At 45.0% G+C, this 23,349-nt stretch overlaps 1 protein-coding gene across 1 annotated transcript in view; it reads right to left on the bottom strand.

Annotated features, from left to right (window-relative positions):
* Positions 1-2,995: 2,995 nt before the first annotated feature.
* LOC134301765 (ataxin-7) overlaps positions 2,996-23,349 on the bottom strand; it is a 30,399-nt gene continuing 10,045 nt past the window's right edge. Inside the window, exons 4-13 of the mRNA XM_062986622.1 lie at positions 16,086-16,190; positions 11,420-11,651; positions 9,846-10,123; positions 8,286-8,368; positions 7,869-8,134; positions 7,350-7,518; positions 6,278-6,399; positions 5,313-6,193; positions 5,066-5,196; positions 2,996-4,031 (exon numbers count right to left, since the gene is read on the bottom strand). Coding sequence (XP_062842692.1) covers positions 4,014-4,031; positions 5,066-5,196; positions 5,313-6,193; positions 6,278-6,399; positions 7,350-7,518; positions 7,869-8,134; positions 8,286-8,368; positions 9,846-10,123; positions 11,420-11,651; positions 16,086-16,190 — 2,285 coding nt within the window. The 3' untranslated portion in view covers positions 2,996-4,013. The remainder of the gene's footprint in view (positions 4,032-5,065; positions 5,197-5,312; positions 6,194-6,277; positions 6,400-7,349; positions 7,519-7,868; positions 8,135-8,285; positions 8,369-9,845; positions 10,124-11,419; positions 11,652-16,085; positions 16,191-23,349) is intronic.

Below are 23,349 nucleotides of genomic sequence, written 5' to 3'. Positions count from 1 at the left end.
GAGAAACAGTATTGAAACACAGGTCACAGGTCGTAGCATCCTTACATCAGCTGTATTTTATGAATGAAGTAAAGCAGTGTTCACTGTGCTCTATGCAAAAACAGAGGACCACGTCATGAACGGGTTTCCAAAGCAAGCTGCTGAAACTGTATATAACACTCGAGTAACATGAAACACGATTTCTTGCTGAGAAACAGTCTGAGACGCTGAAGGAGAAACTAATTCAGGCACTTTTTGCTTCTGTTCTCGTTTGAAAAGCTGCGAGCGAATGTGAGAAAAGCAGCGTTTGTGAAATATGGCAACGGCGGTGCAGAGTCCGCACTAGGCGTTCACTCCTCCCAACCTTAAAGTAAAGCGTTTGCTCTTCTCCGTACTGACGGACGTCTGAAACGTCTGGCTGTGTGGGTTCTCTGGTCACGCTGATTATTATTTACGATATGGGGGAAACTTAATAATCTCTTAATCAAACACTCGCCAACACTCTTCCACAACTCGATATGAAGCTCCGTTTCGCTAATAAGAGGCATATTGCATTCTGCTTGGCAGTGAACCACTTCAAATCGTCTTCGGATGGATCCGTCGCGCTAAATAAATAAGAACGATCTCGGTTGTACCAAAAAACGTGTAAGAAAACGCCTGTGCAAAAATACATCTCCGTATGTACAATTCTTTTTAACAAAATATGTATTCTGAAATAGGGTTAACTTCAATATCTGATAGAAAAAGCTTAAGAAAAACCATCTCGGTTAGTCAGTTCAGCTACTGACTGACATCTGTGGAGTTTTTTCATCTCCACTCGCGACCGCTCCTTTGCTCCTTAATACTTAGCCACACTCGCTCAAAGCTATCTAACGGCATGACATATTGCCCATATTTATGAGAGTTTGTGGAATCCCTTTTATAGATAGTATTTATATTTAAACACTGGGGACGTTATTCCAGACACCGTAGTGGAAATTGCTTTTATTTAATTATAATCAGTGCACGGCTGCTAGTGCTATAGACGTCAGCGATTAATCCTGAAGCCAAATCGATATAAAACTGACGGACGTGTCGATTAATGGTTCATCGCTGACCGATACCAATCGCCCAGTAAATAAGTAAATGATTAGGAAGAAATTGCTAATCTCTAGTAGCTACTTTAGAGAGGGCAATGATTCAGGAGCAGGTCAAATAATCCTTATATATCTTAACACCTTCCTAGCTGCATACACGTGGGAGTAATATACTCCTGGCTTTATTAGAAGCCCGGCTGCTCTGGGTCAAATCCCACACCGGCTCCGACATTTAGTGTTACGCTAAGCACTAAACCAGGGTCCGCCAGTTCCCAAATCGCCCAGTCCTGTTCGTTTCCATGTGTCACCATACCTTTCAAACCTGGGAATCATCAGGCTGGATCAGGCATCTAATCAGGGTACTTGCTAGACCGTGCTGAGCTGTTTCTTTTGGTCTGGGATTGTGGGAAATCTGCACTAGACCCTTAGGGTGCATTCATATGAGAAGCGTTCAGCGCTCGGGTTGAGCGGTGCTGTAAAACGTCATCAAAGTGCGAATATGAGACGTATCTGTGTCTATCTGGATCTTCCTCCCTGTTTCACTTTTAAACTTGTGTTTACAGCTCAGGGTTCTGAGAAATTGTAAGAATCAGCCTATCCAAGAGTCTAAAAAAAGCTTAATGTGACAATGTACTAAAAGAACAACATAAGTTATAAGTTCAGTAATACGATAAGTCACGTTAAGCGTTGTGCGTATGGCTTGAGTTGCTTTTATCGCGTCATATCAAACAGTTCGACTCATTGGAGGAGCTTTAAAAAGGTCAGCAAACTGGATCACACTTTAATTAGGTGAAATTTGAGCTAAGCAGCACCGCCACACTCCACAGGAAACATTGGCACAACCATTTCTCACGTGAATGCACCCTTATAGCCTGATCCACATGTAGCTGTAGTGATACAAGGTATGGCGTGTAGTTAAACAGGTTCAAAGTCTGATGGTTTTAAAAGGACGAACCAGCAGGAGGAAAATGGGGTCGACTGGTATAAAGGTTCTATATGCGTGCTAGTACCCTGCACTTAACACCACGGCCCCAGCAGTGCGATGTTAAACAGTAGAAAGGATAAACAACAAGTCATCCCAACCACGGTAGAAATGCACATCCTAAAGGGAGGACCTTTTAGCTTCATTCGTTTCCCATGAGTGACTTAGTGGACCGAGCTGTTTAAGGGCGGAAATAAACGAGCAGGATGCAGCAGCGAATGCAGTTTTGATTCACACGCTCCGACGTCGCTTTCTAAAGAACGTAAGACGTTTTTGACTCGTTTGTTCATTCGGATACGTGACTGCAATGCTGCCTTGTAAGTGCGTGAGTAAAATGGGGTGAATTATTGTTGTAGCTCCATTTTTCTCAATAATACAGCAGGCGTCCGAGACCACAAATGAAAAAGCGTCTAATCTGCATGCTCATTATTATCATCATTTTTAGTTTTAGGGTGGCAAGGTGGCTCGGTGGGTAGCACTGTTGCCTCACAGCAAGAAGGCCCTGGGTTAGATTCCCAGTTCTCCCCGTGTCTGCGTGGGTTTCCTCCGGGAGCTCCGGTTTCCTCCCACAGTCCAAACACATGCAAGTGAGGTGAATTAGATCCATGACTGTGTTTGACATTAAAGACTTGAACTGATGAATCTTGTGCAACCAGTAACTACCTGTCCTGTCATTAATGTAGCCAAAGTGTGTTGTTGTTGTTTATTAGGATTTTAACGTCATGTTTTACACTTTGGTTACATTCATGACAGGAACGGTAGTTACGGTAGATAATCAAACACAGTCATGGACAATTTAGTATCTCCAATTCACCTCACTTGTATGTCTTTGGACTGTGGGAGGAAACCGGAGCTCCCGGAGGAAACCCACGCAGACACGGTGAGAACATGCAAACTCCACACAGAAAGGACCTGGACCGCCCCGCCTGGGGATCGAACCCAGGACCTTCTTGCTGTGAGGCGACAGTGCTACCCACTTAATCACCGTGAACCAAAGTGTGTAAAACATGACGTTAAAAGCCTAATGAATAATAAATTGCTCCACAGTCACCTGAACTCATCAGGCACTTGGAGGCTAAGTAAGCCAAACATCCAGTAACATCACAAGATGCTCTTTGGAATTTTGTGAAATCAGGCTGGGAGAACATGAATCATGGATTATGGAGTCCATGCCAGCTCGAGTGCATGCTGTCTTATCGTGCTAAATGATTTCAGATCATTAAACAAAGCAATCTGATGGTTAACACCAGGATGAATTCAACTAATAGGCTTCTGACTTTGGTTTACAGCTCATGACTGTATCTACAGTGTGTGAAGTGACACCACACCCTGTGAGACGATCCGATTCTGAGAAGATAATCTGAGACACTCGAGTGCTTAGAAATTTTAAAATTCATGTCCGTTTTTCCAAGATTGAGCAGAATAGGATCATATTCACTTGTGGCCTCAGACTAACTGAACGGGATTGCAGTGTTTTGCCCCCTCTACACCACGCTACCCCCTCCGATATGCCCTGGTTTTCCTGGGCGCTACTCTGACGTGCTGATTACAGGCTAAAGTGTTCAGTATCCAGTATTAACCACCCGGTCACACATACACACACACACACACACACACACGCGCGAACACACACACAGGTGTACGAAATGCTGCTGTAGCTCATGTCCCTTCACAGCTCCGGCGTGGCACCGTACCAGCCCTTGTGTACCTCCGCTTCACCCGCGGCCGCACGTTCCAGCGGCCGTCTGACGAGCGGCACGCACCCCGACGTGCCCCTCGTGGCGCACCTCGCCGGCGCACCTCGCTCCTGCTCCGATGTGCCCTTAACGGGCCGCCCAGTGAGCTCTCCACCCTGAGGATTGTGGGAAGCTGAGAGTAAGAGAAGAAGAAGAAGAAGGCCTCGTGCAGTGTGGCATGACGGGCGCTAAGGGAGCTCCGCTCCACCGCTTCGCACCCCCAGAGCCGGCCCACCTGTGTCAGGGACGGGCCTTCGACTGTAAAGGAAAAGAGACGAGTGTTAAACGTTTGGTCTTAGATAAATAATCCATATAAACCATCTGTAACAAAAGTATGTGGACAACTGACCATGAGCTTACTGGATTTCCCATTTTAAAACTACAGGCATTAATACAGAGCCGATTTTAAAGTGTGTCTGTGGGAATTTGGGCCTATTCTGTCAACAAAACATTACATTTTTAACATTTAGCAGACGCTTTTATCCAAAGCGACTTACATTACTGTGACATCTATACTGTCTAAGCAACTGAGGGTTAAAGGCCTTGCTCAAGGACTCAACAGTGGCAACCTGGCAGTGGTGGGGCTTCAACCAGTGACCTTTCGACTACTAGTCCAGTACCTTAACCACTAAGCTACAACTGCACATTAGCAAACCTTTGTTGGATGAGAAATTGTACAATCAACGTTCCAATTCATCCCAAATGTGTTGAGTGAAGTTGAGGTTAAGGCTCTGTTCTAGCTACTAGAGTTCCTCCCACACCAAACTTGTCGAAATCTGTCTTTATGGACCTCGCTATGTGATTACGTCACCACAGTTTTAGCTTACTAAGCTAACACAGTTAGCCTCAGGCCATTCAAACCAATGGGGTGAGGTGGCACAACCCGCTAGCACGCCAGATAACGTCTCCCTGACGAGCCCCAATTTCCAAATAAGCGACACTCGTATTATTACACCTTTATACAAATTAAACATCAATGAGAATTTATTTACATGTGAAAAGAACTCTGTTGGTTGCTCCGCGTTATATTCGTCCGCCATGTTTGTAGTTTTTTATGAGAAAAGTCGTGCCACACTGAATGCTGGGATTGCCCTCAGCGCTGAGGAGGCGCCGGACGCTCCCTCGTCATTCAGTCAGATCATCACCCAGAATTAAGGCGCCTCAGTAGGACCATTTTAAGCAATCTAAGAATTTAGACACGCCCTCTTCTCGGGAGCGCAGGACGACGTGAAATGCATCTATGTAGAGAGATCGCTAAGTTTTCGGACAGACCCATAGGCACAAAAACGCACCTGATGTATGAGCGAGTTGTTGGAGAGCCCTGGCGCTCCTGGCAGAGGTCGTGCATGTTTGCTGTGGATGTTATTAATGGATGGAGACTTGGCCATTTTCGGCCTGCCAGGCCCCTGCGCCCCACCTCCTCCTGCGGATGCCAGAGAGCGGAAAAACCCTTCATTAGTACACAGAAGTACAAAGCAAAGTCTTTACGTAACATCATGTAAACCGCGGTGGGACCAGATTGGCACCATTTTTAATTACCTGTGCAGGTAGCTGCGTTAGCGAAGCCACTGCTAGCTGGTGAGCTCCTCCTCTTCTTGGTATCGTTCCTGGCGTCCGCGTCGCCGCTCTGATGAACGAACGGCCCGAGCGAGAGCGTGGAGTCGCTGCTGTTCATCATGACGCTCATGCGCTTGATGGGCTCGGCCGTCTCCTGTCTGGCGCCGTGGGAGTTGGCGCGGCCCGGGGGGCAGTTCGCTGCCGGACTGTGCGATGAAGACGACGATGAGAAAGCCACGGATGACGGCGTGGACGTTACGGTGGAGTGGAAGCCGCTCCCTGAGGTGCCCGAGTTCGGCGCGCAGTTCTTCTTAAACGACGACGAGGAGGAGGAGGAAGGGGAGGAGTCAGCACCGTATTTCAGCAGCGAGCTGTTTTTGCGCTTCTTCGCTGATCCGGGGCCAGCCGTACTTCCGCTACCGCTACTAATCCCACTCCCGCTGACAGTACCGGTACCGCTACCACTGCTGCTGCTGCTGTTAGCACTAGAGCTAGGCAGCGTACCCGCCGAGGGCTCTCTGACCCGGAAGTGCTTGGCCCCCGAGCGCGATTTGACAGGTTTAGCAGAGCCGGGCGTGGACGGCAGCGAGGACGAGTGGGCTGAAGGCATCTGGGGTGAGGACGAGGACACTTGTCTGGATGAGCCGCTACCGCCGCTGTACGCCAGCTGCTCTCCGGCCCTCTGCGACGTGGCCCGGGCATTCAGGGTGGTCCCGTACGACAGCGTGGGCTTGCCGTCGTGCGATTGGCTGTACGGTGGTGGAGGGGAGGGGCTGAGGAACCCCTGGGAAGGGAGAGAGTTTGTGCTTGAGCGGTGGGACGTGACCGACGGGGACGAATTTTCCAGCGCCAGCGGGATTTTTCTGCAGAGCGAAAACGCACAGCTGGATGAGATACGACATCTGGAGGTAAAATACATAGAGTAAGAAAATAATCACATGACTCACTTCCACATCAGCGAGTTGACGTGTTTGTCCATCATAATCGCCAGCGCACACCGGACCCGATCCCAGCGCCGATCGAACGAGTAACAGCTTCTCCCGAACAGTCGGCTTCCGTAAGTGCAGTGCTGGTTAAACACGGAGGGCGTGATCATTCATTCAGTCAGTAATTAAGTTCTTTTATATTCTATCTACAGTCGACCCCTGACTTACAAACTTCTTCTTAAGTCAAAATGTTCGAATGTTAAACCTATTTTTCCCATAAGAAATAATGTAAACAGAATGAATCCGTGCCAGACCTCCCAAACCCCCCCTTACCTAAACTTTCTAATTTCTAAAATGCTCTTTTTTGTTATAAATACAAGTTTATTTCCCTCAAATCTTAAATTATAGAATAGACATTCCTGTAATAAACAGTAATACACAAATATACACAGAATTTTTTGGAACATTTTTGGAACATTTTTAGCATTTAGCAGACGCTTTATCCTTATAATACACCATCACATACACCATAATAAATTTCCTTCTTTTTATATAATATGTTTCTACCAGAAACAACAATAACTCTCATATTTCTCTATTATTTCCTTCTTTATTTCAATAGTGTTGTATTTTGTACGTATAATTGCACGAAAGAAAGAATACTTCACTTTGCGGACTTTCTTCTTCGCTCTCACTCACTGTCCCCTCTGCCTGATACACAGTGACACCTACTGGCAGGAGTAATTATACACTTCATTATCTGCACTTCCTGTGCCCCTTATTTGGTGACATTTTAATATTGAAAACACCGGAAAAACACCGTCCGCTGTGCGAATGTTCACTCACTGTATGTATATATATATATATATATAGAGAGAGAGAGAGAGAGAAAGAGAGAGACGCTCGTTGTCAACTTGTTCGTGACGTTCGTACATTAAGTTGAAAAAGATCATTCGTAACCCGAAATGGTAAACCGTTCGTAACTCAGGGGTCGACTGTATTTGAAGTGATATGATGAACCACACACACACACACACACACACACACACACACACACACACACACACACACACACAAATAAGGAATTACTTACAGCGGCTGGTCGTGGATGGTGACCTGAATAGTGGCAGTCCAGTTTGTCCAGGCTCTCTTCTCTCTCCTCATTCTCAAACTCATCGCTGGAGGGACAGGCTGCACCATCGACCGTGGGCGCCGAGTGAGGGTGCTGGGCGAAATCAGGGGGGACGGCAGGATCCCCTAATCTGCTCGACCCAAAAGAGTGAAAATACAACAAACGGTCAATAGTTTTCTAGTTCCAGTTCCTATAATTATAAATCATGTGGAACTGGGATGGTTTGTATTATTGTCTATTGCATACAAAGCAATGCACTCGAGTGGCACGACTGCTGAGATCTGGGTTCGAATCTCAACTGTGCTATCGACCGAGTGTCTACACAGACATGTTTTGCTATGTCTGAAGAGAAAAGGCTAAACCCCTGTCCTGTGTATTTCTACTTTGTACCAGGTGAAACTGGACCCACCGAGCCCCTGACCAGGATAAAGCGGTTGATGAACCTCTGGAACAGGAGCTAACAATCACGCGTGGACTCACCGTGGAAGCGCAGGATTGTGGGGTTTGGCTCTGCTCAAGGCGAAAGGCTTGGTGGCATCGCTGATGGTGCTGGCGCTAGGGTTGTTGCCGTGGTGAGGGGCTGGGTGGGGGTCCCTGAGAGGGGGCGGATTCTGCTGTACCGGCTCCGCCTTGCTCTGCTGCAGCAGCAACTCTTTCTCTCGCGCTCGACTCTTGTGTTCCGCTAGCAACGTGTCGAAGCGATTCCGCCGCCCGGGCACCGCCCGCCTCTGGCTTAAGGAATGTGTCTGCAGCGGGAAAGAAAGATTTAACAATGATTTAATAATTAAAACATTAGTAACAATAACTGAATTACATCTTTCGAGAACACTGATGGCGTTTCTAATCGAATCCTCACTGCTCTTCTGTACGTTGTATGTTTGCACGTATTTCACCTACCTTGCATGTTAAGGATCTTGTGCATGGCTTACGAGCTCCGATATCCATAACTCCACAGTGGATATCCGGATTAAACTCCCGTTCTACAGAGAAAGCGAAACAAAACATAAAAACATAATGTACAAAACACTTAATTTTTTCTACTGTCATAATTGTGGTGCATAATATCAAACCCCCGTGTTTGGGCAGCAACATGAACATATTTACACATGAATTCATTTAATATTAATTGAAATAGGGATTAAAAGTGAATCAGATTAGGGATTGAAGGTGAATCAGATTAGGGATTGAAGGTGAATCAGATTAATGACTAATGGTAAATCTGTTAGGGATCAGTGAATCAGATTAGGGATTAACAGTGAATCATATTAGGGATTAAAGGTGAATCATATTAAGGATTAACAGTGAATCAGATTAGGGATTAAAGGTGAATCATATTAAGGATTAACAGTGAATCAGATTAGGGATTAAAGGTGAATCGGGTTAATGACTAATGGTAAATCTGTTGGAGATTAAAGGTGAATCAGATTAGGGATTAAAGGTGAATCGGGTTAATGACTAATGGTAAATCTGTTGGAGATTAAAGGTGAATCAGATTAGGGATTAAAGGTGAATCGGGTTAATGACTAATGGTAAATCTGTTGGAGATTAAAGGTGAATCAGATTAGGGATTAAAGGTGAATCGGGTTAATGACTAATGGTAAATCTGTTGGAGATTAAAGGTGAATCAGATTAGGGATTAAAGGTGAATCATATTAAGGATTAACAGTGAATCAGATTAGGGATTAAAGGTGAATCGGGTTAATGACTAATGGTAAATCTGTTGGAGATTAAAGGTGAATCATATTAGAGATTAAAGGTGAATCTGTTAGGAATTAAAGGGGAATCAGATTAGGGATTAAGGGTGAATCAGATTAGGGATTAAATGGGAATTAGATTAGTGAATAAAGGCGAATCAGATTAGGGATTAAAGGTGAATCAGATTAGGGATTAAAAGTGAATCAGATTAGGGATTAAAGGTGAATCATATTAAGGATTAACAGTGAATCAGATTAGGGATTAAAGGTGAATCGGGTTAATGACTAATGGTAAATCTGTTGGAGATTAAAGGTGAATCAGATTAGGGATTAAAGGTGAATCGGGTTAATGACTAATGGTAAATCTGTTGGAGATTAAAGGTGAATCATATTAGAGATTAAAGGTGAATCTGTTAGGAATTAAAGGGGAATCAGATTAGGGATTAAGGGTGAATCAGATTAGGGATTAAATGGGAATTAGATTAGTGAATAAAGGCGAATCAGATTAGGGATTAAAGGTGAATCAGATTAGGGATTAAAGGTGAATCAGATTAGGGATTAAAGGTGAATCAGATTAGGGATTAAAGGGCAGTTTAATGATTTATGATGAATCAGTTTAGGAATTAATAGTAAATGAATCAAATCAGTTTAAGGGTGAACCATAATCAAAATGAATCATAAGCATTTTGAGAATTAATTTTGAGAGTTTGGCTGACGGTTATTTGATCCTAAATCTTCGCCCCCGTTACGAGGTCAGTCTCACCTATCTGTCTCCGGTTGACTCGCTTGCTACTGGCGTTGGTGCTGCTGTCCTGCTTTTTGTCCACATGAGACAGGTGACCCTTTCCGTTGGGGATGTGGCCGGGGGACAGCAGCGGAGGCTTTGGTACGGATGGGCTATTAAGGCCTGGCTTGGAGGGCGAGGAGCTCACAGTACTGTAGGAAGAGCAGGATGAGGAAGATGTGGGCGCGTGGGCGATTTTGGAGTAGGCGTTCTCGGTCTTCAGGTGCATCTTCTCCACTTTGACCGCTGCGGGCAGACTGGGTGGAAAGAAGAGGTGTTCGTGTGATCATTTTGTGTTACATTACGCAGAGAAATAAAAGGTGAAAATTGGATAACAACCATCACAGTGTCTTGACAAAAATACATCATTTCCAAAACCTGCAGTGGCCCATCTAGGGGGCTTTAATCTTGGTTTCCAATCTATTTTGAACCTATTAATTATTTAAAAAAACTATTAAAATATTCACTCTTTATGTATTTCCCTTTTATCATCACTTAATTTCCTTGTGGACCTGGCCGAGGAGAGCTGCAGTCTAGCACCAGCACGGACAGTCCTGCTCCGATCTCTGTGCAGGCACCAACGATCAGCCAGCAGAGGTCGTAATTGCAGCAGTTATGAGGATCCCTACGTCCATCCCTCCATCTATCTATCTAGCCAATCATTGTCCGTCTAGGCAACCGGCTGGCTGTTAGCAGAGCTGAGATTCTCCTTTGTGGTACAGGTGCATCGGGCTACTAACCAGGGACCTTGCACGGCATCAAAGACCCCGCCCACTTTTCAGTCGGGCAGACTTTATGGCCCAATTTATGTCTGCTGCAGGCACTGACAATCATGCCATTTAGTGGGCGCCCAGCCGACCGGTTTCGAACTGTGGGAATTCAGAATTCCAGCACTGGTGTGCTAGCGGATGATCCCACCCTGGTGCCAAAAATATTACAATAAGCATATTTTTGCTTAAGAGAATGAACAACATAAATGATAGATGATCATGTCTTTGTACAAATGACTGCTTTCTGTTTCACATAGCATTTAAACCCTTTTGTTTTCGTTTGGGCTCCTATAATAATAATAATAATTTCATTCAAAAGCTGATGACCAGTCACCAGACAATTTTGTTCTTGTATTAAAGTTGGTATAGCAGCACATTGACCAAAACATTTCACACAGAGAGCAGCTTAAAGTAAACGTACGGGCTCAACAGACTAATAAATACTGCTGAAACCCCACACGCACCACAGAATATTTTACTACCGGTATTGAGACAGGCATCAGAACACAGATCCAAACTGAAGAAGTAGTAAAGCCCAGAAAGCACTGAGCCTCTTTAATAACCCCCAACAGGACCACTTGGAGTGAGTGAATAGCTTTAAAAGAAGCCCGGAAGTGTAACTCTTAAACGCATCTCAGAGTTTATAAAGAACCAAACGCTCCAAGCTCATAAAAATGCGCCAATAAACCTCTAAGTGCAGCCGATAAGAGATGCTAGTTAATACGAGACTCAATACCTCAGCTGCGGCGTTCTGTCTACGCTCCGTTTTGTTCGAGTACTCACATGTCGTCGTGCTGCACCTTCGGGGGGAAGTGAGGCTTCCGGTGAGGCAGCTTCTCTTTGGCTGTGTGGGTGTTGTTGCTCCCCGCAGAGGAAGAGGAGGAGGCACCCACGGGCACTGCGCTGCCACTGCCACCGCCGCTACCCCCGCCTGCACTCCGAGGCCGGGAGGACAGGCCCGGAGTCGAGGAGGGGTAGGAGGACAATGGCTTATTCACAGAACTGTGTCTTCTCTCTAGAGGGGACCGAAGAAAATCGTGAATTCTTGGTCGTACTCGAATTCTGACCTGAGACCTTCTGATTAAACGCTAGTACATTTTGTATTGTATTTATAAAGATGAATGAATAAGCCGTGAATTAGTGGTTACTGTGAGAAAAGAATGGAAAAGAATCGATGATGAATTTTAGGTCTGAGTCTGCAGTAAAACCTGTTCAAATGTCACGAGTGCAAAAGTGCAGAAAGCAAAATGATCCAACTAAAGTGCATCCACAGCGCAGAGGTTCAAATCCAATTTACAAATAAGATGAAGCACAAAATAAGAACTGTGGAGTAAACAGGGATAAGCAGCAGCTGTAGATACAGATGTGTAGCAGTAGTTGTGTATTAAGAGTAGTTGTGTATTAGCAGCAGTAGTTGTTTAATAGCAGCAATTGTGTATTAGCATTAGCGGCTGGGTGGTGTGTGCTGTTGATACTGAGCTCCACTTGAGCAGCAGCAGGTCTGGGCTTCCAGCCAAACACTGTTCACTACTGGAGAGAAAGCAGTGTGTACAAACACACACACACACACACACACACACACACACACACACACACAATCACACACACACTCACAGACACACAGAGAAACAAGAAACAGAAACAGAAAGAGGGACAGAAAGACAAATGAGAGACAGTGAGACAGAGGAAGACATGGAGACAGAGAGAGACATGGAGCCGACACACCACTAACACACACTAACACAATAAAGACTCAGGAACAGGAGAAATCTGCAAACCCAATTAGAATAAACCAAATTACACAAAGACTCAGAACTAAATATCTGAATTATTGGGAAACTGAAACTAAAACTCAAAGTAAAATGCAGTTATTTGTTATTTGGCCCTAAACAGACACTACAGTGCAGCAGATTATCTGAGCGCAGTATCCGACCCTAAATTAAGAAACACCCTGACGAGGTACAGACTGAGCGCACACGACCTGGCCGTGGAGACGGGGCGACACACCCGGTCCTGGCTGCCCCGGGAGGAGAGGTTGTGCCAGCACTGCACTCTCAGTACAGTAGAGACGGAGACAGACAGAGAGAGACATGGAAACAGAGGGATAGAGACAGAGAGAGACATGGAGACAGAAAAAGACAGAAAGAGACAGGGAGACAGAAGAAGACAGACAGAGAGAGAGACCGGAAGACAGACACAGAGAGACAGGAAGACATAGGGAGACAGAGAGTCACAGGGAGACAGACAGGGAGACCGACAAAGAAAGTCTGCTAATACACAACTACTGCTGCGCAACAGGGAGACAGAGGAAGACACACAGACAGAGACAGCCAGAGAGAGAGAAAAAGGAGAGACAGGGAGACAGAAAGTAAGAGAGACAGACAGAGAGAGAGAGACAGGGAGACAGACCAGGTCTGCTGCTGGTACACAGTATGAATCGCTCTGGCTGCAATGAGTGAATATTTATTGATGTATTTTATTAAGATAATTTATATATAAAAAACGTGTGTATGTATGTGTGTGTGTAAAATGCCTAATTATTAATAATCACTAAGATCAGAACCTTCTGGAATAAAAAGCCACATTTTAATCCTAAATCAGCAGCATTTCTAAACAACCTGTATTTGGCTCAGACTTCAGATTCAGTATAAATCCAGCATCGTTCCAGAAGCGCCTGATTAATCAGTGCAGCGTCGTTAATCTTTCAATACGCTGAATGCTGAATGCTTGGGGGTCCTGATCTGACGCCCCTGTTCCCTGTTCCTTTACACACAATGTCCAAAAGAGAAGAGTTATGGAACATCTTAAAATAGTGCGTGGGAATATCTGTGTGCAATAAATCCAGCATTAGTGTTCTGTTAAAGCAGTTTGTACACGTACAGAAACAAAAGCGCTTCTCAAACAACTACAGAACAGCTTCTACTTATACAAGTCAGGAACAATAAAAGCGGCTGTTAGAACATGCGGCTGTTAGAATAAAAAGCGGCTGTTTTATAACTAATCTCAATTTACTGCTTTAGAAGCTTTTGTGTAATTTTAGTAATGAGAAACTTAGCAAATTACTGCAGGCTTAACCCTCAGTTATAAGTTGCTTTGGATAACCCACCACTGCTGAGAATCAGGTTCAGATCATGATTAGGAAGGAATCGGGTATGACAGAAGCCCTGAGATGGATTGGCAGGCTAATACAGAACCAAACCCTGACAAACACCAGCCACTGCACATCTTAACCAGTGTCTCCACCTTGTGGGCGATACTGGTGGAAAAAAACATGAGCAAAACCAGGGGTGCACGTCATTTATTTCATTTCATTTTAATCAACCGCTTTATCCTGGTCAGGGGAAAAACTGGGTGCCAATCCATCTCAGGGCTTCTGTCATACCCGATTCCTTCCTAATCATGATCTGAACCTGATTCCCAGCGGTGGTGGGACGCCGTTATCCAAAGCAACTTACAATTGAGGGTTAAGGCTGGCAACTTGGGCCGCTCAGGTGGCGCCGAGGTAAAAGTACGCTAGCGCACCAGAGTTGGGGTTTCGAATACATCGTATCGAATCTCAGCTCTGCCTCTCCGACAGGGCTGGGCGGCTGCGTGAACAACGATTGGCTGTTCAGGGTTAGGGGTAAAAAATAGTCGGATCATAGGTCCTCATAACTGGTGCGACTGCGGCCCCTGCTGGCTGACTGATGGCGCCTGCGCAGGGCTGAGGAATAATGCTGATGGGGGTGTGGCCCTCCGTACACGGTGCCCGTCGATGTATGAAAAATGCAGTCTGTACTGACTGTACGTGCCGGAGGGTGGGCGTGTGTCAGTTGAGAGGCGTCCTCAGTCAGCGGTGAAGGGTCGAATCAGTATAGAGGACGCAATCAGGGTAATCAGACACGACTAGATTAGGGAAGAAAATTGGGAAAAATAGAAAAAAATAGACTGGAAACTTGCCTGTGATGGGACTAGAACCTGGAACCTTCTGATCTCAAGTACACGACATTAACCACTGAGCTACCACTGCCCTGGAATAGACACTTATAGTCTTTTTACCATCGCGTGGCCAGACAGTTCAACACACCTTCTCTCACGAACAAATTTCTAATATTTTGGGTGTGTCAGTAACAGTTTACTGTACACTGAAGGAGATGTTAGCTGGCATGCTAACAGGTTGTGTCGCCTCAGCCCATTGGTTTACGTACCACCCTACATAGTGCACTTCACAGTAACAGATAATGTGAATGGAACGCTCCTACAGAATTGGCGATAATAATTGTAAGAAATGCTGTTATTTGCATTTATTCAGTTTGCGTCACACAGACGACGTGGTAATGAAACGCTCGATCGGCTTTCTAACGACTTCCTGTTTTACTTCACAACCGGGAAAAGTTTGGAGGTTTTTAATTATAAGCACATTTACAAAATAACGGATTCTATTCCTAATGGGACACACGCTTATAAATGTAATAGCATCTGGAAGAACAGAAGCTAAGGTAAGCAGCGGTTATGGATTTTTTTTGCTGTGTTTGGGATTTGAAGCTTTTAACTGGAACCTTCTTGTTACAGAAATTCATTTACACAATGACTAGGAAAGTAAAGACACGAAGTAAAACGGCTAAATACACTCGCTAATCTGCTGTTGTTTTTATCTGAACTTACAGATTATTTCTTTATTTCTACGCTACATTTCCAATATATGTTTTGTTTTTATTATATTGACTTGACTCCAGCCTAAAGACTCGTGACTTGACTCAGACTCGTATTTTGTGACTTGTGAACATCTCTGGTAGGCAGTGGGCAGCAAAGTAGCTCAGTAGGTTTTGAGACAGACACTAAATCATGCAACGATGGTACAGCCTAAACAGCTATGGTACAACAAGCTAACAAATACGACCACTGGGCTACCTAAGCCCCGTTACAGGGCAGAAATTGATTTTGGAATGGGTTGCAATGGTTTTGGAATTGCTTTTCGGCCTTTGTGTTCAACCGCCGTGGCGTAATTTGACCACACTGTGCCAAATGTGGGTGTTTGGGTGTTCCGGTGTTCCAGGCGCTTTGCTCGGGCAGAAAAGTGTGATGAGCAGCCTCCGTACATGCATACATGCTCGTATTATTAGCAACACTTCAGACTCCGAAAGCAGCTGCTGAGCTCCTGTATCGGATTTCTGTTGGTCGCTGCGGCCGTTTATAATTGCCAGCGGGTGTTAAGGTGGTGCCACTCCGTATGAGATTCTTAACAAGTGTGTATTTAGGGAGTAACCCTCCACCACCTACACACACACACACACCCCCATAACAAAAGCTCTCACCAGCTCTGGACAGACGGAGCAGAGCACAAGTGGGAAGTTAATTTGCCTCGAGGAGATAAGATTCCTACAACATCTCACCCCACAGACAGACAGACAGACAGACAGACAGACAGAGGAGCAGAACAGAAATAAAGAGATACCCAGTGTGTGCTTACCGTAGTGTGCTTGGAAGGCCTGGGGTTTCACTACCTGACTGCAGTGGCTGCACATGACCAGGTAGAAGTCGTCCTGTGCCGGACACTGGCCGAAAATGGGCATATCTGCAGCACAGGAGAGACAGTAAACACGTCAAGGCAAGTCAGCGGGTCAAGGATGAAGTCCACTGATCCACTGGAGTAAATACGTATTATTAATATATATTAATATAGAAATATATGCAAAATAAATGAACGATTTGTTACATTTCACACACAATGAGGCGTATAACATTGTAATTAACTACAGATTATTGCAAAATAAATGTTCAGAGTTTAATAACTGCAAAAAAGCTTTTCTACAATGTACTTTTATTTAATAAAAACAATAAAAACCGGCAATTTTATCCATCCATGATGGACTGGACACATCCTGTCCGGGGTGTGTGACTGCATTGTGACCAGTGATTCCAAGGAAAACACTTGGCGTTGACACCAGTCGGCTGGGCGCCATCTAGAAGGCATAATTAGCGGTACCTGCAGCAGACAATAGGGGTTCAAATCCCCAGTGGTGCCACTGGCCATCCTATAATGTTTGATAAGTGCCCAGTGGGTCCAGGGAAGCAGGACCCTGACCAGTATATAGCAGTGGCAAAGCATGAAAAAATGTATATAAAGTCAAAAATGAATCTTATTATATTATGCAGGGTGCTCGAGTGCTGTAGTGGTAAATTATGCTTGCCCGCTACTTCTGGGATTCGGGGTTCAAATCCCCAGTGGTGCCATCTGCCATCCTATAATGTTTGATGAGTGCCCAGTGGGTCCAGGGATGAAGAACTCATCATGACCCTGACCAGGATAAAATCAGTGGAACAAAAAAAAATAATACGGGGTGGAAATTCCGCTGCGCCGAGATTCTGAACACCCCGGTTCGAGTCTCGGCTCTGCTACCGGTCGGCTGGGCGCCATCTAGCTGGCACAACTGGCAGCGCCTGCAGCAGACACTAATTGGCCACTGTGTCTGCTGGGCGGGATGACCGGACTAGAAGTGGGTGGGATCTTCAAACGCTGTCCAAGGACCCTGATTAGCAGATTGCAAAAAGAATGGGTCTGCTAGGACTGCGCACGCGTCGGAGGGCGAGCGAGCAGAAAATATACCCCCCTCGACTGCAATCAGGGACCCCAGCAGGGCAAGACAGACGGACTACGCTAAACTGGGAGAACAAAAAAGTAAATGCAAAAATAAATAGAACAAAATAATAACACACATCATGACTTTACATGTGAATTTTGAGCCTCGGAACTGGATATTGGAGTAATATTATATAATAATTACATAATAAACATAATAAAGTATTTATTATTTAATAAATGATGACTGACAGCTTTAATTACAGACCCATATGTGATTCTACCAGCTGACTCCCAGTGCCACTCTAAAGAGTTTACAAAGCAGGTCTGCTGCAAGTGCTTCTGGGAATGATGCCAGTGTTTGGGTGTGTGCAGCCGTGTTATCTGTATAAATATTTTCCAATAAAGACCCGACAACTTTTGACACAGTTTAAGTCTGAGCCGTTACGCCGGCGCGCCGAACGAGGTCAGCAAAACCAGGAGCCAGCATGGGGCTGGAACGAGGGTAAACGTGCTCGGCTCTAAAACCACTGTGTACTACGACTGCTAGTAAACAGGTCAGGATGTCACCACTGATGCAGTTAATAAGACACAAACATGCAAAAAGAGTATAAATTCACCTCAATTAAACGTTTTGATTCCTAAAAAAAGAAGCAGAGCATTAAATGCTCACAAGAAGAACACATTGCACTTATTCAATACTTGAATCACATACAACCTCCTATTTTCCCTAGAGTCTTCTCCTATAATTAAGGGTAGAATAAATAGAAGCTACAACACACAGCACAGCCACCTTAATAATTTAATTTAAACCCAGAACATCCAGCGACGGTGCGAAGCTTCATGTTCCGTCTCAGACGCGTCTGTGCGTCCACAGAATCGGTTGTTAGTTTTCCAAACTCAGTTACCCGAGTCGTGTTTTTAGCTGCTTCACTTCGATACCTTGGACATTCTGACTAAGCGATTCCTAACTGAATTGCCGTAGGATTGCTAGGACGCCTCATAGCGCGGATTAACCAGTAAACGTGACGCACTTGAACGCAGCATGAATGATAAATGTTAAATAGGTAAACACAAACCTTAAAGTTTGAATTTTACAGCAAATTCTTTCTATATTACACGTGAAACAGCTCGTTTCACGATCTGTGGTGCATTTTTCACGTCCGTGAATTAGGTAGGACCTTAAACATAATATTTGATGAGAATCTGACAGTATTAGCCTAACCGACCGCAATTCCTCTGACGCTTGCACCGCCCCCGTGTTAGCCCACCTGACACGTGCGCAGTCACCGGACGCTTATTTACCACCAGTCAAAGGTGGATTCTTAAACACAGCTCCAAGTTTGTTTGTTTGTTTATTAGGATTTTAACGTCATGTTTTACACTTTGGTTACATTCATGACAGGAACGGTAGCTACTCATCACACAAGATTCATCACTTCACAAGGTTATATCCAACACAGTCACGGACAATTTAGTATCTCCAATTCACCTCACTTGCACGTCTTTGGACTGTGGGAGGAAACCGGAGCTCCCGGAGTAAACCCACGCTGACACGGGGAGAACATGCAAACTCCACACAGAAAGGACCCGGACCGCCCCACCTGGGGGCCGTGAGGCGACAGTGCTACCCACTTAGCCACTGTGCCACCCCCAGAGCTCCAAGTAAATCCCCACCCATGAGTGCAGGCACCTTAACCAAGTATCAAGGTCACACTTTACAAAAGCTTTAGGAAGAAACCCTGTCTGACCCTCCCTCCTTCAGACACGGCAATGTGTCCAATTCAAGCTCTTTGTAGTGGTCAGATAGTGTATTAGTTTGTTGCACCACTGCACGTCAGTAATCCTGGTTATTTAGCTCATGTGTACAGGGTATCCTGGTTAATATTGCTTCTTTTTTTTTACCACTGTGCATGCTGGCACAAATCATGCTGCCATACTTTTAAACAAAAGTTCTCAGTAGTGCACCTAAAAGTGTTACCTGTAAATAATTTTTTGATAAAAGCCTCCATTAAAACATGATGTTTATTTAAATAGAGCGTCTAGCAATCTCCAGGTGTTTACGTTTGTGGGTAGACGGAAGAAAATGCTGACTACAGTCCTTCCAAGTAGTTTTCAGCAGGAATCTGGCATCTAACTGCAGATTTTCTAACCTGCAGATGCCAAATTGCGACCAACCGTGACTCATGGTGAAGCTTCAGCCAAATGAAACACCCACCAAATCGAAGACTTTCTCACATTTACCTCACGCTGGTAATAAATAAGTGTCCTTTATATAAGTCGACCTCATATTCTCACCTCGGTGAAACAGGAAACAGTCACGGACTGCTGAAGTGTTCCTCAACACCAGCCCGAGGCCTAACAGTGGCATGATTGTGATAAAAACGTCCAAAAATAAACACACCTAATACCTAACCAAAGGTTTACCGAGTGATTAAGCTCATTCACTTCCCCTGATCCTTCTTTAAAACCACGTTCATCAAGGGTGCCAATAATTCTGGAGCCGAGACTGAACCGCACACGGTGAATTAACGACGCCACGCTACATATTTACGTCTGCTTACGTGCTACGATGGGTTTATTTAAAGAGCACGCGGGCGCACGCGGGCGCACACTCGCCGTCGGCTGATCCGCTGCTGTTTTTATAGAGAGGCAACGCACGATTGGCAGGGGCACGCTACTGTGCCAGCCGTTCCAAAGGTTGCCTGAGGAAAACAAGACGGAAGCAGAGACGGAGACACGGGCAGACTGAGAAACATGTGCAAACCCAGAAGTCTTCAAACGTAGCCAGCTCTGCACAGACGTACTGGTGCTTGCTGTTTCCCAGCAGTCCATTTTGTCACTACGTGCCATGAATATGGTGGCGGATCAAAAAGCAGAGTTAAAGGTGCAGGTAATTATTATTATTGTTATTATTAAGAGCAATCAAGATGATGATTATTTTAAATACCCCTCCTATAAGTGCAAAACAAAGGTGCGATAACATATTTCTACAATATAATACTCATATTTAAAGTTGCCGGATGACTTGAAGCCAGCAGGTACAACAGTTACACAATGAACAATAGGCACTAAATTGCAGCACGATCAGTAAAACACTGTTGTTTTCACTCTTGTGCAAATAATCTGATAATCAGAAGTAAGCTTCCTAAACGCTACCAACAGTTAGCGGAAGGCCCTTGACAGTATTTAATCCCATGCATCAGAGTTGCATTTTTGGCATTTATACTAAAACGTCGACTTGGAGCCAGGCCTTAATGCCAACACACGCTCGAGTGGACTAATTCTCCTCTGACCGAACGGAAGTGAATCCCCATAGTCATGTTCTAAAGTCTGTTCAAATCCTTACTGGAAAAGCAGAGGCAGCTAGAGAACAAGTTGTAGCCTAGCGGTTAAGGTACTGGACTAGTAAGCAGAAGGTTGCTGGTTTAAGCCCCACCACTGCCAGGGTGCCGCTGTTGGGCCCTTGAGCAAGGCCCTTAACCCTCAATTGCTTGGACTGTATACTGTCACAGTACTGTAGGTCGCTTTGGATAAAAGCGTCTGCTAAATGCTGAAAATGAAAATGTAAACGAGTTGTTTTAATTTCTTCACATTTTTTCCCTTTTGTTGTTGTTATTGTGGTCAATGACCAATGAGATAACAACTTCATCAAGCCCTGAATGATTTAATCCTTATGTTAACGTGTTATCTTAACATCTAGCACAGTTTCAGTGCAGCTCTTCACAGCTCTCGACTCCATACAGCGTCTGATCGACTGTGCCAGATGACTGGAAGCACCTATTTCACTTTAAGCACTTGAGAAGATCCCAAGTGCCACTTAGAGCGAATCGAGTGGTTTAGCAGTTCTTTTACGCCTTAATAAGCGCTAGCGGCAGTAATGGAGACCCAGACGCTGGAGACTTCAGCCGCCGAGCACGAGTTAAAAGGTCATAATAACATCCTGCTGCAACCGGCGCACTTGAACCTGAAGCTGCTCGGAGGGGGAGCGTCCCAGCAGATGATTCACCCGGGCTGAATGACGGCGCCTCTCCGGGCAAAACCGTGCGTCACGGTTTAACGACCGCCTGCACTGTGAGTAATACTACAGTCGAGTAGGTGGAAAGCGTGAAAGAGGGCCTCCTGTGATCTTCTGACATGTCAAGGGCGCTCGGGCGGGTTGACACAAATCGCTCTACAAGAGACGCACGAGCTGGATGTGACCGGAGGGAAGACTCGCGGTCGTGTTGTGAAGCTCCAGAATATTTATTTATTTATTTATTTATTAGTTTTATTAGGATTTTGGTGACATTCATGACAGGACACATGATTTATCAGTTCAATCATCAATCAGTCATGGACAATTTTATACCTCCAGTTCACCTCACTTGCATGTTGAACTGTGGGAGGAAACCGGAGCTCCCGTAGGAAACCCACACAGACACAGGGAGAACATGCAAATTCCAAACTGAAACGACCCGGACCGCTCCACCTGGGAATCAAACCCAGGACCTACTTACTGTGAGGTGACGGTGCTACCCACCAAGCCATCAAAACAGCAGCTTGAAGCCGCTCACCAATCAGAAACGCTCCATACCTTAATGGATGGCATTTTGGGCAGCATTTGAACTCCGGGAGGATAAACACTGCCCTGTTCATAAAGCAGCAGCCTACAACCAGCCTTTCACCACCTTCAAGGTGTACCAACACGATGCCACAGAGTTCCAGGACATAATTTTTTTACTTATCCATGTTCCGCACCAGTCCCCTAACCCGTCATGACAAAAACAATACAGACACGGCAATGCCTACTCACTGGTACCCTGCCTCTGTGAACCGTGATTGGGTCTGTCCGAGAACGTAGTGAGCTCTCTGCATAGAAAGCATTCTACGATGAAGGCAATCCCAGCATTCAGTGCTGTCCTATACACAAGAAAAACGCCTAATGGGCTTGTGATGACACAAAAGAGAACCGATGTCAGCAGTCCGTGAGAGAACCATCTGATCTCTGGCTCCTCTCTCAGCATAAAACCCCCCCATCTGTAAATTCTGTAATGGATCAAACTTGCCCTACTCATACGTGCACAGAGAAGTCACCAGCTTGACTTCTCTGATGAATGTCAATCATAATCATGAAGAAATAATCAGAACATCAGTAAGTAAGTAAGTTGACAATGTAAAACCTTCTAGAAGCAGCACATTAATAATCCAGGGAATGAAACCCATGGACGGTCGTCTATCTTGTGTGTACGTTTACTGGCCATTTTATGAACTACGCCAACCACATAGAAGCAATGTTGCTCAATACACCAGTGATGAAAGACTAGTGAAGGATTAACAGAGAACATTAACATGTTAACTTGTGACTGCAGTTAACAACATGATCCGTGTGGGTCCTGCCTGTGGGGGTGTCTTTTCGTTGATGGATAACGTAGACAGAGGACAAGTTGTACAGTGAGTCACTTTAAACCCCCAACAAAGTTCATGTTTGGGTCGGTGTGGCTCCTAAAATGGGCAATTAATGTACCTTATGAAATGGCCAGTGAGTGTGTTTGTTCCTTACACGTGTATCTAAATACCTGACTTACAATAGCCATGTTTGCACTGAGGAAGAGCAACTAAAAGTGTGGAATAATAGAAAGCATGAAAGCCACAGACACAGAGACGACTAACAGAGAAAAAGAAAGTGAGATTGTAAAACGAAAGAGAAAGTGAGAGAGAGAGAGAGAGAGAGAGAGAGAAAGAGAGACAGGCGAGAGATGAAGTTTAAAAACAGGGTGGAAAAGACATTTAACTTGTAAATCAACATTTACAAGTGTACTGAAAAGTGTGGTTGTAAATAAGCAGCTGTATGTCTGTGTATGGGAATTTGTGCCCATTCTGTCCGAAAGAGCGTTTGTATGGCTGGGCATTGAAGAATAAGATATACTTTATTTGTCATATATACATGTACAGGTGTACAGTACAATACAAAATTCTCTCTTCGCATATCCCAGCTTGTTTGGAAGCTGAGGGTCAGAGCGCCATCGTAGGCGCCCCCCGGAGCAGACTGGGTTAAGGGCCTCGCTCAAGGACCCAACAGTGGCTGCATAGCAGAGCCTGGATTTGAACCGCCAATCTTCCGGTTGATAGCCCAAAGCTCTGTCCACTAGGCTCCCACTGTCCCATTGATTTT

The sequence above is a fragment of the Trichomycterus rosablanca genome, chromosome 24, assembly GCF_030014385.1.
Source record: "Trichomycterus rosablanca isolate fTriRos1 chromosome 24, fTriRos1.hap1, whole genome shotgun sequence".
NCBI classification, from domain to species: Eukaryota; Metazoa; Chordata; class Actinopteri; order Siluriformes; family Trichomycteridae; genus Trichomycterus; species Trichomycterus rosablanca.
Note: the sequence above shows the minus strand (reverse complement) of the source record. Positions and strands in the feature narration are given on the sequence as shown.